Source organism: Nerophis ophidion, linkage group LG09, assembly GCF_033978795.1.
Source record: "Nerophis ophidion isolate RoL-2023_Sa linkage group LG09, RoL_Noph_v1.0, whole genome shotgun sequence".
Classification (NCBI taxonomy): Eukaryota; Metazoa; Chordata; class Actinopteri; order Syngnathiformes; family Syngnathidae; genus Nerophis; species Nerophis ophidion.
In genome coordinates, this window is record NC_084619.1 from 16,254,056 (window position 1) to 16,268,053 (window position 13,998).

General features: G+C 37.4%; 1 protein-coding gene across 2 annotated transcripts; it reads right to left on the reverse strand.

Moving 5' to 3' along the window:
- Positions 1-555: 555 nt before the first annotated feature.
- agpat4 (1-acylglycerol-3-phosphate O-acyltransferase 4 (lysophosphatidic acid acyltransferase, delta)) lies at positions 556-11,908 on the reverse strand. Of its 2 annotated transcripts, none has more exons than XM_061910424.1 (9): positions 11,686-11,908; positions 8,687-8,868; positions 8,449-8,618; positions 6,102-6,263; positions 5,877-6,011; positions 5,685-5,782; positions 5,528-5,603; positions 3,623-3,821; positions 556-1,112 (listed from the first exon to the last, which is right to left on the reverse strand). In XM_061910424.1, exons 2-9 carry the CDS (start codon positions 8,862-8,864, stop codon positions 1,018-1,020), a joined length of 1,113 nt encoding a protein of 370 aa, XP_061766408.1. In that variant the 5' UTR covers positions 8,865-8,868; positions 11,686-11,908; the 3' UTR covers positions 556-1,017. The 2 variants fall into 2 exon arrangements, with proteins under 2 accessions (XP_061766408.1, XP_061766407.1); XM_061910423.1 differs by having other exon boundaries at positions 5,680-5,782; positions 5,877-6,030; positions 11,686-11,906.
- Positions 11,909-13,998: the final 2,090 nt, after the last annotated feature.

A 13,998-nucleotide genomic window follows, 5' to 3' on the forward strand; every position in this document is an offset into this window, starting at 1 on the left:
AAAATTGCTTTAAAGTTAAAAAACACCAAAAACAACTTACTTCTGAATCCCTTGGGTTTATCCCTGGTCTTCAGGAAGTTGATAATCCGACTTTGGAAGTTGTAATATCCACATTAAGGAGCAGCATGGAAGCTGCTATTATACCCAATCATGGCACCCACCTGTTCCCAATTAGCCTGTTCACATGTGGGATGTTCTAAATAAGTGTTTGATGAGCATTCCTCAACTTTCTCAATCTTTTTTGCCACTTATGCCAGCTTTTTTTAAACATGTTGCAGGCATCAAATTCCAAATGAGCTAATATTTGCAAAAAATAAAGTTTCTGTTCTGTTCGAACTTTATGTATCTTGTCTTTGCAGTATATTCAATTGAATATAGGTTGAAAAGGATTTGCAAATCATTCTATTCTGTTTTTATTTACAGTGTACACATGGTGCCAACTTCACCAAATAGTAATGAATTTCAATTTTTCTTCGGAATTTGTTTTGAAAAGTGTAATCAGCATAAACATCACAAGTTGCAATATGAGAAAAATAATAACATAATATCAATACGCTATCTTAGACCATCCTCGCTTTATTAATTAAGCTTGCTGGTACACTTTGGATTGCACATAAGAATGGATGACAAAGAAAGCCTTTTAAAGTAGCTTTGTTACAGAAAGTGATGGAATTCAATACCAAGTAGCGGTGCGTAACACATGACTTTGTTAAAAGTACATATTTTAATTATGTTCAAAAGACACTATCACTGTTACGAACCAATAAAATAGAAGTAAAGACAGAAATGGTCTGCATCATAGAATGTGTTTTTTGTAAATTGAATAATTAAGCAGAGCTATTTTAAGCCATCTTCTAAATATATGTTCCACTTTATTTCTTGAGCGCACATGGTCTGCATTGTGCCTTCGGGCAGGTCGTCACATGTTGCAACGGCAGCAGCAGCAGTGCATTCACATAGCCGGGAACTACTGCAGTCTCTGTGCTAAGATGCATCTTCCAAGCACGAGTGGCTTCTTTAGTTGTTGTTTTGGTGCATCGCCTTGCTTTCACCGTAGTGCGAAGCTCTGTTGATCTCAGTCTGGCCGATCATCCAACGAACTCCCACCGAAGCTGCGAAGAAAAATTATTTTTTTTTTGTCATTTATAAACTGGATCATACGACGTGAATATCACCACAGTTTTCTCTTTTTGAATTGCAATAATTTACACAGACCCACTCCATTAAGTCATAGTCTAAGTTTGAAAATACAAATACTTTCATCTCTGGAGTCGTAATTTAAATGATGTATGTAGGAGCCACACTTCCATCCATCCATCCATTTTCTACCGCTTATTCCCTTTCGGGGTCGCGGGGGGCGCTGGCGCCTATCTCAGCTACAATCGGGCGGAAGGCAGGGTATACCCTGGACAAGTCGCCACTTCATCGCAGGGCCAACACAGATAGACAGACAACATTTACACTCACGTTCACACACTAGGGCCAATTTAGTGTTGCCAATCAACCTATCCCCAGGTGCATGTCTTTGGAAGTGGGAGGAAGCCGGAGTACCCGGAGGGAACCCACGCATTCACGGGGAGGACATGCAAACTCCACACAGAAAGATCCCGAGCCTGGATTTGAACCCAGGACTGCAGGAACTTCGTATTGTGAGGCAGACGCACTAACTCCTCTGCCACCGTGAAGCCCTGGAGCCACACTTGCATTCCTCTAAGTTGTGTGTGTATGTATGATTGGTCACCTGAACACTGCACTGTGGGCGTGGTGGTTTCACTACAGTAAGTGCATGCATCTGTGGTGCGAGTGGCATGGATAATGGAAACTTTTTGTTGACCGTCGTCGACGTCGTCTTTTCCATAATTTTGGTATATCGGTCGACTCTGTCATCCTCATAATTCATTAATATAAAGTAAGAGCCTGTTGTTATTTTATATGAAACGGAGCAATAAAACCCCAAATGTACATACTGTATTTCCTTGAATTGCCGCTGGGGCGCTAATTAATTTAAAACCTCTTCTCACTCCTGCGTTTACCAAAGGCATGCGGTAAAAGTAAGCATGCGCTAATTATTTTAAAACTTCTTCTCACTCCGGCACTTACCAAAGGTATGCAGTAAAAATTTGAGTGTGATGTAAGCTTGGACCCTAAAACCTACTGAATAGCTCTTAATCTTCTTCCCTTCATGCGATTTCTAATTACCGGTATTTGAATCAGCCTCCTCCATTTTGAAAATGATGACAGGGGAAGTGTCACTCGTGACGTCACGAGTTTGACCAGGCGGTAATACTAAGCATGCGCTAATTATTTTGGGAAGCGAGTTTGACCTGGCAGTAATTCAAGGCAGGCGCATACTATATGTCCTGGGGCAATTCAAGGAAATACGGTATACAGTAAGTTTGATGCGTCATCAATGTTAGCCATCTCTTGATTTAGTCATCCACATAGCATTTGTGGGAACTTTTAAATTTATACGCTGGAATAATGTATTTATTGTCGAAAGTAGAAAATGGTCTTCTTCATGAACATATTCTGTTAGATCGCCCTCTTTAAATCTCAGGGCTAACTATAGTAGAACTTCAAAAGGTCGGAGACAATGCGTCCCTGATTTGTTTGCGTTACAAAACTCTTTTTCCCAAGTAATATTTATATTTGTCATACAAGCGTAAAAAGAAAATGGTTACTGTTTAAATGTGAAAAAATTAAACACTTTTTAAATAAATAGATAAATAGTAGAAAATAAAAATTCCAGTAGGAATGTACAGAATCGAAATCAAATTTAAAAAGGAAAAAGTAAATAATGGGTGTATAAATGGAACTAAAATAGAAAATATAACAATGTGAACAAAAATATAAAGCAACAATAACAATGAAAATAAGAATATAACAAGACAAACTAGGCAGTAGTGACCATGTTATGAAAAAGTATTGCACTGTTAATTGCAATGCAATACCCTCACACATCTACATTTTAACATGATCAATACAAATTCCAGCCTTCCATTCTAATTATTTTAACCAATCAGACTGGGCGAAATTCACAGTGCCTTCCAACCAAGCCAGACAGACACTTCATGTCACTTTCAGGAGGTATTCATCCTCTATTAACACCCCTTGTTTTAAAAAATTCCAAACAAAAATCTAATCATTTGAAGTCTTATGTGATATGTTGCAAACATATTATTATATTTTGATGTGTAATTTCTCCCACAGAATGTTAGGCAAATTCCATATTGTTTGACTTTAGGGCCCCTGTACCATGAATTGATTAAGGTGGACCCCGACTTAAACAAGTTGAAAAACTTATTCGGGTGTCACCATCTAGCGGTCAATTGTACGGAATATGTACTGTACTGTGCAACCCACTAATCAAAGTTTCAACCAATCAATCAAAAACCCTTTTTCAACTTTATAGGTACCACAGATTTCAGATGTCACAACGTTTGCATGCCTGAATGCTGATAGCACTGAGTGTGACTTTTCAAAAGGAATGTGACTTACATTATGATGTCAAATCTGCTGCTTTATGAAACAAAGAGGAGCAAGTTAAATGCAGGGAGGGTCTGTTGAACCCTAAAGAGCAGGGTGACATCCCAGAAGATTAATTTGACTGCATGGGACCAACCTGCGGTGCAGAGAGCCACTGAGGCCAAGATAGTCGTAACCGATCCTGAGGCAAAGAGCTGGGCAAGAAGCAGACCCAGTGGGTACAGAAGCAGGCAGGACCAGAACAACCAGTTGATCAATGACCAGGGACGACGTGGAGGGCTCACTGTGGGTCCTGGGTACAACCCTGTCTGCATGTAGAGCTCTTGAAAACTGTCCTGCACATACATAAATACAAATTAAGGTTTTTCCAGGTGAAAAGAAAACAACATCTCTTCATCAGTTTGGAAAAAGGTTAAAGACTCCTGCTTAAAAGTGCTCACACATTCTTTTTTAATCTCTTTTTTAAGTGTAAAATACAAAACTGTAAAATATGCAAATTCAAGTTCTTCATTACCCCTACCTAATGAGAAGTATTACAGCCACACTGAACATATTCAATATTACCAGAATAGTGCATCAAGTCAGAGGATTACAGGCATAGTCTTTTTTTTAACAAGAAAAATATTTTAAAGAAAATGAATTTGAAAGTTTTATGTTTGACTGAATCAACTCTTTACTGAGAACACAGTAGGAACACAAAATATATCAGTTGCGAGATTTAAATGGACAAGAAAAGCTGTGTTAGAAAAGATGCAACAAAACCTACGTGATCAGAATTTTCCCACGCAATATTTTACCCTAAAAAATGCTTCCTAATGTTTAATAGTGTAAAATGCATAACGTAAACATTTATTGGTTTCAGACCATATATCTTAACAAATTTCAAAAAATATGTAGCTGAGATAGACTCCAGCACCCCCTGCAACCCCGAAAGGGAAAAGTGGTAGGAAATGGATGGATCATGGATATATTAATTTTGTAATCTTTTTTGAAAAGAACATCAACTGAAAGTGATTACAATTGCCTTTTTGATTGTATACAAGTATTTTTTTCACATATGGTTACCAAATCAACGATGAATGGACAAAAGGTATTTAGTGATGATGTTTTGTGTATTAGTCTCTCCATTATTTCGCAGGCTTTTTTCATAATTGTTGCGGACTAAAATGTTGCTACAAACAACATTTTCAAAAAGTTGCAGCAAAGTTTGCAATGTTTTAAGGTTTTGATGTTTTATTTTTCTATAACATTACATCTCCTTGTAATTGTTATCATTTGTAATAAATGCTTTAAGTGTTTTTGTCACCCTAACCTAAAAAAGCACAGGCTTTTAACAAATTAAACATTTTTGAACATTGACAATGCCCCCCACTCCATTGATATCACAGGCCTTTTTTGAGATGGCTGAATTTGCAAACATTGTTCCTAACAATTGCAATGGAAATCTTTAGATGTTGGTTTTCTTATTGTCTGCTCTCCGCTTTGTCTTCCACAAGTTGCATACATTCTTGTGTACATTTGTGCATGTTTTACGCAGCCGACCGTAAACTATTTATATTCCAACACAATACACATAGTTTATCCGCACTTTTGGTGAGAACATTGGGGAACTGTTGAGAGCGATGTATAGCGCAAATTTTTATTGGTAAAATGAGTGAATGATGATTAATAAATGAATGAATTAATCTCTCCCAATGTAAACAAGGAAGTGAAGATAAGGGGGATGCAGCCAGGGACACATTTGATTGGTTAGACAGTCACATTGCGTACAGTTACAAAAAATTTGAATGGTCAAGCAGTGAAATTGAGGGATCTTGAGCATTAAATCCTAAAAGTTTAGTTGATCACACTGTTTACTTGTGCTTATATATGTTTGCTGTAACTTTGTTTCTTTCTTATCAATTTGGTACACAAATGAGGGTAAAAGATAAGCTTTGCCATGAGCCATGTGTACATGTCAAAAATTACAGCAGAACAAAATGGGGAATGAAGAAATGCTCCTTCACTCTCAATTCAATACAAAACTCAAGGAACTTCTCACCTTTTCCTGGTAGAGTTTGTGTAGCCAATCAGCACATTCCGATTCATCTTCTGGGATCAGTTCCAGTGGGATTCTCCTGCAAACAAGCGAGAGGATGTCAGCTCCCACATAAAAGTAGAACACTGTTAAAACTGCACAGCAAGAATCAGTACCTCACATATAAGTCTGCATGGTATTTCTTCCCGCTAAGTATTTCCAGCAGAGTTGGAGATGCATTGTTTCTGAAGTTAAGCGTGGAGTCGTACACAGCCGCGACTATGTGGAAGACACAATGGTGTTAACTGTGCATTCATGTAATTTACAAATGACTTCTTGTAACCACTGTGGCAAGATGGCATGAAATACTTACCAGTTCCTCTGAGGTTTTGAACAGTGAGCCAGAAGCCTTTAGTTCTTGGTAGAAGATGGTACTTAAGTTTGGGCAAACCTTTGCTTTCAGCCACCTGCATGCTGATTTGGTGTTTCTTTGGTGTAAAGCGGGTTCCTTCACAGTAAAGCAAAAACTAGCACCAGAAAATTAATCAATCACTAGCTAAGCCCTAATGTGTTCTCAAAAGACAACTGTCACACTTACCCAGTATTTTTCGGGGTAATCCCTCAAGTTCTGAAGGCTCTGCGCCACCGTCTTTCTGTCATCTTCCCACTTCCTCTTGCAGAAAACGATCTCCATGAAATACCACATCCAACCAATAATCGGAACGTAAGCCAACTCCTTTTTGGCAAGAACTTTAGAACTCTTAAAAAAAAGTATTTATATCAGGTTACGCGGTGAATTGTGAGAGGCCCAGCAGCTTGAAGAAAATGTAAAGAAAATAGTGATAAAGCTCATTTACTAACTTTAACTACTGATTTTTAGCAGTTTGGGGACGTAACACAACTGTAAAATTCAGGTTGTTATCAAGGGTAGATATTTAACAAATTATTTGCTTACAATCTGGAAGCATTAATTTATTAAATGAGCCGCAACAAAAATTATGTGACTTGAAAGTAGAACTGGGCCGATAACACATTTTGCTGGACGATAAGTCCCACAAATTATTACTAATAAACAATATCATTGTCAGTATTATTTTGAGACCATAATAATTAGGGGTCCTAAGAACAGTTGATTCACATCTGAATCACAATTCTTATTTCCTCATTTTTTAATCGATTCAGAACTTATTTTAAGAATCAGTTTTTAAAAATACATTTTAGGCCATAAAATAACATATGTTGCAAGAATAGGTTTTAATCTAGAATGAAAACAGCATTTTGTTGTTTTAATCTAGAATGAAAACAACATTTTGTTGTACTTGTTCAATGACAATAAAGATCCATCCATCATGTGGATCTGAGAATCAATCATGAATCGAATCGTCATATCAGGAATCGGAATCGAATCGTGAGTTGTCAGATTTCCTTCCTTATTAATAATGGAAAAAATAAATAATAATGCAAGTAACTCTTTTAAACGCAATACACTTTATCATTACTTAGACCTAGACAAACTTTATCAATCCACAAGGGAAATTGTTCCTACTGTATTACTGTAGTATTTTTAACCATTGTAATTTGAAGGTTACTAACTTTTGATCATCCTAATAGTAAATAAACGGATATACGGACTCTTAATCTGTTAGCGGAAATTGCATTTCTTTTTTTTAACCAACTTTCTTTTTATATTAAAAAAAAATAAAAATAAAATGCAAGTGCAGTTTCTACCCCAAAAAGGAAAAACTGGGTCGGATGTTTTTTTTTTTTTTTTTTTGCTATTACTTGGCATACTGGCTCGTTAGTTTGTGTTGATTTTTTTTTAATCCATTCTATTATTGAATAAACAGGCTCAGGTGCTGAGAACAAGGCACAGAGTGAACCCTTTTGCACAATGATTGGAAGCGAGAAACGAAGACAACAAACACAGAAAAAATACAATTTATCTATGAGGGAAAGTTTCCATTTATAGTTTGAATAATTATTACCGTATATTATATATATTATACAGGCCTACATGAAACATATGTGCATTTTAAATTAAAAACAGTTCTTTGAATGTTCATGTGCTCTTTGTAGCACACAAATAGTGTGAATGTGAGAAAAGTTTAATATTACGTGTAAAAGTGGTTATTCTTTGTTTTTTATCATTTAAAAAAAATATTGAAATATATTTACAAAATAAAATTCTTATTCAGTACTTTAACTGCAATAATAGCTGTAAAATATTGTTGTGTTTCAATTATAAACCAGCCAGCGATTATTTTAGAACTAATCTATTGATTCGTTTGTTAGATTAATCGAGTAATCTGATAAAACCGTTTTTAGCCTCAATGCGCATTTTAGGGAAAATTGTTGAAATACACAATGATTCCTGCTTACTATAACCTTTATTTTTTTTCTTAATAAATGTGCATCATTAATATTGAAATTGCACTTTTAGCATGTGTGCATTAATAAAAAAAATAATAATAATAAATTGAAGAAACGCTGTCTGTTGCCACACAGATCACGGCACCCTCACACCACCGCTCTCAAGTGCGCTCTATTACAGCGGCTGGGTGGAAACTTTGTTGCATATTTAAAATTCCAGGCACTCCATACATTTTCATTGATTGATTGATTGATTGATTGAAACTTTTATTAGTAGATTGCACAGTTCAGTACATATTCTGTACAATTGACCACTAAATGGTAACACCCGAAAAAGTTTTTCAACTTGTCCACGTAAATCATGGTATGTGTTATACTGATTAAACAATTAATCGAAGCAACACAATATTTTCCAATCAAAAGAATCAATTTAATGGATTAATCATTGCTGCCCTAATTACATTGAAAGAATGTATGTGTACATATGAGGGATGGTAAGAAGAGGAGACCACCATTATTTTATACTCATGTGCATTAAAATGCATTAATAGGCTCAATAGTAGACAATGTCTTACCCCAAGAACACCAAATCTCTCGCAGAAAGTCCAGCCGCACAGGAAGTCTATCTCAAAACTGTGGTTGAGAACCACAATTGCATTTTCCTTCCCGTAGAGAGAGAAACTCTTTGGATCTGTGTAGAGTGTGCATTCAGTGCCAGACCACCACTCCAATGCAGCGACCATCTCTAGAGTTGAAAAAGTTCCAATTTGTGACGTTGCATGATGCCACTTCCAGCGTGAGGTCAGTACTTACGGCTGCAGATGCAGTACGCCAGCCTGCAGTTGACCTTGCGAGCCAGCTGTTTGCTGAGCAGCCAAAGAGGTAGGGTGCATAGCTGGAGCAGGTTCACAATGAGACCGCTGACCAGGAACACGTAGCAGAGGATCAGGTGGCTCAGGAAGTGGCATTTCAGCAGCTGCACCAGGCTCATTGTTCTGGAATATTTGCACAAGCATAAAGCACACAACTCTGTAACTGTTTCAGATAAAGGTTTAGGGTAATGTTGATCAAGCTTCAGCATTAGGCTTTCCTTTTGATAGCACTTTATCAGAAGACTTTCTCAATGGAGTCCTTCAGTTGGAGGTAGCATCCACTTTCTCCGGAGGGGAATTGACTGATTATCGGCTGGGGCAATTATAGAACCCAATATTTGGTCATTTTGATTTATATCAGCATCTGCCTTTAAAAAAAAAAATGGATTAACATTTTTAAATAAAAGTTTGAAATATATTTATTCATACATTTTATTGACAATTACTATTATTTTGAATGCAACAATAATCTATTCTGAATCCAACGGACCCATTTAAAACTAGTTATTTTGGCTCAGATGCAGCTGAGCCTCTCTGTCTCCAGCATTGTCCTATACAGCGTGCCATATGATTGGTTACGCAAATCATGCACGCGTAAGAGGCAGAGCCAATTAGAAACTGAGGTCAAAACCGTAAAAACTGAAAGCGGCAGCTCTGTTAGGTCACAGCGCCTCACAACGTCTGTGAAATACTTAAAACGAGGCTGATGAAAATATCAATATGGAAACACTTTGTTAGGGTAAAGGCATGTTTGTGTGGAAAAAAAAAAGCAAACTCAATTCAGTCTAGATTTATTGCAGAGACACGAATAGTGGACAGAGAATAGTGTGTGCACCACGAGAAGCTGCAAAACAACAAAGCAGAGTGTGAGAATTGTATTGTATTGTATTGAAATATTTTGTATATGCTGCTATTTATACAGTATGTGTGTGTGTGTGTGTGCGCGCGCGTGTAGGCTGCGACCGATGCACAATAAAAAATAGTGGATTGTTACGATCGTGCCTGGATAAGGAGGTTAATAATGTAATCTATGATGTTTCTACCAAAATAATGCTTTTGATGAGCTACGTATTATATTTTGTACTTTTTATTGCTGCATAACAAAGATTGAAAAACTTTTTCAATTTCTTAATAAATTGGGTGATGAGCCTGCAAACAGTTTGTCAATATCAACACTTAAGAATTCGGAATAATTTCATCGAGCAAAGTTGGCTTTATTAAGGGATTAAAATTATTTCAGCTTGTGTATGTGACAGGGGATACAAAATATTTCAAGGATACAAAACTTCAGGATATTATTTTTTTGTATTTAACTTTGTAAGAGATGCTACTGTATGAAGGAACTCTGCACTTATTATTTTTGTTTGTTTTTATTTTCTTGATTTTATAATAAACATGCTTCAGGAATTAAAAGAAAGTTAAGCGTTGTAGTTTGGAATAGTGTTATTCAAAATTTTGACGCCAATATGTCACTTTTACTGTAAGTGAACATCGGTTCCAAATATCGGTTATCGGCCACCTTCACCACTAATAATCGGTATCGGCCCTGAAAAAAAATATCAGTCCATGTCTAGTAGTAATTTGTACCTGTCAAAGTAGTTTTATGTGGACCTATAATGCAAAACCAACTTTTCTTACCCACACATGCTACCCACAACGCAGTCTGATAGTTTATATATCAATGATAAAATTTTAACATTGCAACACATGCCAATACGGCCTTTTTAGTTCACTAAATTGCAATTTTAAATTTCCCGGGAGTTACTTCTTGAAAACGTTGTGTAATGATGTCGTGTACGCGTGACGTCACGGACTGTTAGGAAATATGAGCGCTGCGCACACACACAGCTAAAAGTCGTCTGCTTTAACCGCATAATTACACAGTATTTTGGAGATGTGTGTTGCTGAATGTTTTGCAATTTGATCAATTAATATTGGCGAAGTCAAAGTAGAAAGATGGAGTTGGGAAGCTTCAGCCTTTAGCCACACAAGCACATGTTGATTCCTTGTTTGAAATTCTCGGAGGTGAAACTTTACTATGGATCAGAGCGCGGTCAAGCCAACATGGATCCCGACCGAATGTCAACCAGCAGGTTTCGGTGAGAAAATTGTGGTAAAATGTCGCTTCTTACCGGAGATCAGCTGAGCTTGCGCTGTCCATAAAGCTGCCGTCGACTTCCCTGAGACACTGGTGTCAAGACACCCGTAGACACACACCTCCGACTATCAGGTACTATTAAACTCACTAAAACACTAGCAACACAATAGAAAGATAAGGGATTTCCCAGAATTATCCTAGTAAATGTGTCTAAAAACATCTAATTCCGTCCCAATGCAATCGCGTTTTTTTTTCCCTAGTCCGTCGTTATCAATATCCTCAAACACGAATCTTTCATCCTCGCTCAAATTAATGGGGAAATTGTTGTTTTCTTGGTCCGAATAGCTCTTTTTGTTGGAGGCTCCCAATAAAAACAATGTGAATATGTGAGGAGCCATCAACGGGTGACGTCATCGTCTGCTACTTCCGGTAAAGGCAGGGCTTTTCTGTTAGCGACTAAAAGTTGCAAACTTTATCGTCGATGTTCTCTACTTAATCCTTTCAGCAAAAATATGGCAATATCGCGAAATGATCAAGTATGACACATAGAATGGACCCGCTATCCCCGTTTGAATAAGAAAATCTCATTTCAGTAGGCCTTAAAATTATTTGCTACTCTATCAGCCTGTGACTAGATCTTATGTACAGTATATGCCTCACAGTTGTTAATAGTCACAACCCTCTAAACCAGGAAACATGCTGCAAAAACTATAAAAGTGGATTAAAGTTAGTGAGTACATTTCAAGAAGCTGATACAATGCTGCAGTTTTACCATACATAATTCAGGCAAAAAACAAATGTAAAGTCTCCAAAAGTTGTGAGAGCCAAACAGTAAACTGTACCTTTCTCTGTGACCCCAGAAAGCAGGTTTCTCAACCTCCCAAAGCCAGAAGCAGTGGTGAATATTGTGTTTTAAATGTGCATTGATTTTGAATATATCGTTCTTTGTTTTTTCCCCTGTTTGTTTGACGTGTGTGGTCTCCGAATACCAGCGGCATTAGTGAGTCTTCCACCGCACCCTCTTATGCCATTCATGCAGCACTACAGTACACTGACAGCAGCACTTCCTGGTACGAACGGCTGCCTTGCAAAGATCGTTTACTCTATACAATAACCAAACGGCCAAAATCACGAACACTGTATTTTTTTTTACATAGAACTATTACAGAAATGCATGACTTAATTGTGAATCTGTGGTGGTTTTGTTCAGAATACGCCATTTGACCCATATCAAAAATATTTGCCGAAAATACAGTCAACAACTTAGCAACCAGAAAAAGAGGAAGCAAAACATATTTTCTTTTTTATTCTTTGGCATTGCATCGATTAGGCGGGACAATCGTAGGCAAGCTGACAAATCCAGTGGAGCGCATGCGTGCAGATTGCACTCGTACAATTAAAATACATGAATAAAATTGTTTTAATTCTAATTAACTTAGACACTAGCTTTCTTTTTCTTCCATTGATTGAACAGATTTATTAGTTATAGCGTTTTCTCTCCCCACTGACCAGTGTTGACTCGTCTTGTACGTTTATGGGCCGACAGCGACCTCAAGCGGTAGGGTGTCAGATGACTACATAACATTACATTTCACACGAGACCCAATTATTCAAACAACACAACTATATTGTTTAATTGATTAATTCAATTTAATACATACACAAATATTATTTATATATATATATACATGATACATCACGGTGGAAGAGGGGTTAGTGCGTCTGCCTCACAATACGACGGTCCTGAGTATTCCTGGGTTCTATCCCGGGCTCAGGATCTTTCTGTGTGGAGTTTGCATGTTCTCCCAGTGAATGCGTGGGTTCCCTCCGGGTACTCCGGCTTCCTCCCACTTCCAAAGACATGCACCTGGGGATAGGTTGATTGGCAACACTAAATTGGCCCTAGTGTGTGATTGTGAGTGTGAATCTTGTCTGTCTATCTGTGTTGGCCCTGCCATGAGATGGCGACTTGTCCAGGCAGAAAAACAGCCCCAAAGCATGATGTTTCCACCCCCATGCTTCACAGTAGGTATGGTGTTATTGGGATGCAACTCAGTATTCTTCTTCCTCCAAACACGACAAGTTGAGTTTATACCAAAATGGATACATGGATGATACAGCAGAGGATTGGGAGAATGTCATGTGGTCAGATGAAACCAAAATATAACTTTTTGGTATAAACTCAACTCGTTGGGTTTGGAGGAAGAAGAATACTGAGTTGCATCCCAAGAACACCATATCTACTGTGAAGCATGGGGGTGGAAACATCATGCTTTGGGGCTGTTTTTCTGCTAAGTGGACAGGACGATTGATCCGTGTTAAGGAAAGAATGAATGAGGCCATGTATCTTGAGATTTTGAGCCAAAGCCTCCTTCCATCAGTGAGAACTTTGAATGGTTGACCAAATACTTATTTTCCACCTAAATTTACAAATAAATTATTTACAATTCCTACAATTTGAATTCCTGGATTTTTTTTCACATTCTGTCTCTCACAGTTGAAGTGTACCTATGATGAAAATTACAGACCTCTGTCATCATTTTAAGTGGGAGAACTTGCACAATCGGTGGCTGACTAAATACTTTTTTGCCCCACTGAACTTGCAAATCAACTTATAGCTACTTCCGGGTAAACTTGACTCATTAAATGGATCTGTAAAATTGTATTTATATGCCTGTTGTCAATCTTATTCATGTTTTATTTACTTTTTTGCATAATAAGAGCAACATTTTTTTTAGTTATGCATAAAAAAACGAATGATAAAAAAAACAGGTTGTTATCCTTTTTCTGGTGTTTGTTTCAAATGAAAAGAACAATGAACAAATAATACAAGGATTGATGAAGTTCCGGCCCACTTGACTTTCTTTGATGCTGTAGAACACTGAGAGAAATGCTTGTTAGAAAAGTCGGAGAGCCACCCTTGTTGCATAACATTCCAGCGCTGGTATCTATTAAAGACGGTTAAATCAAGCAGAGAGGCTATAAAAAGTGATGTGAAAAAGCTTCCTTGTCGGCAACTAAAGAACATATGTTGAGAATATGGAGCGGAACACTTCTGACACGTGGGCAACTTTCATCTTCAATGCATCACAGAATACATGAGCCTTTATTTACTCACTTGGGGATACTATTGCATAGAACACATATGCTGCACA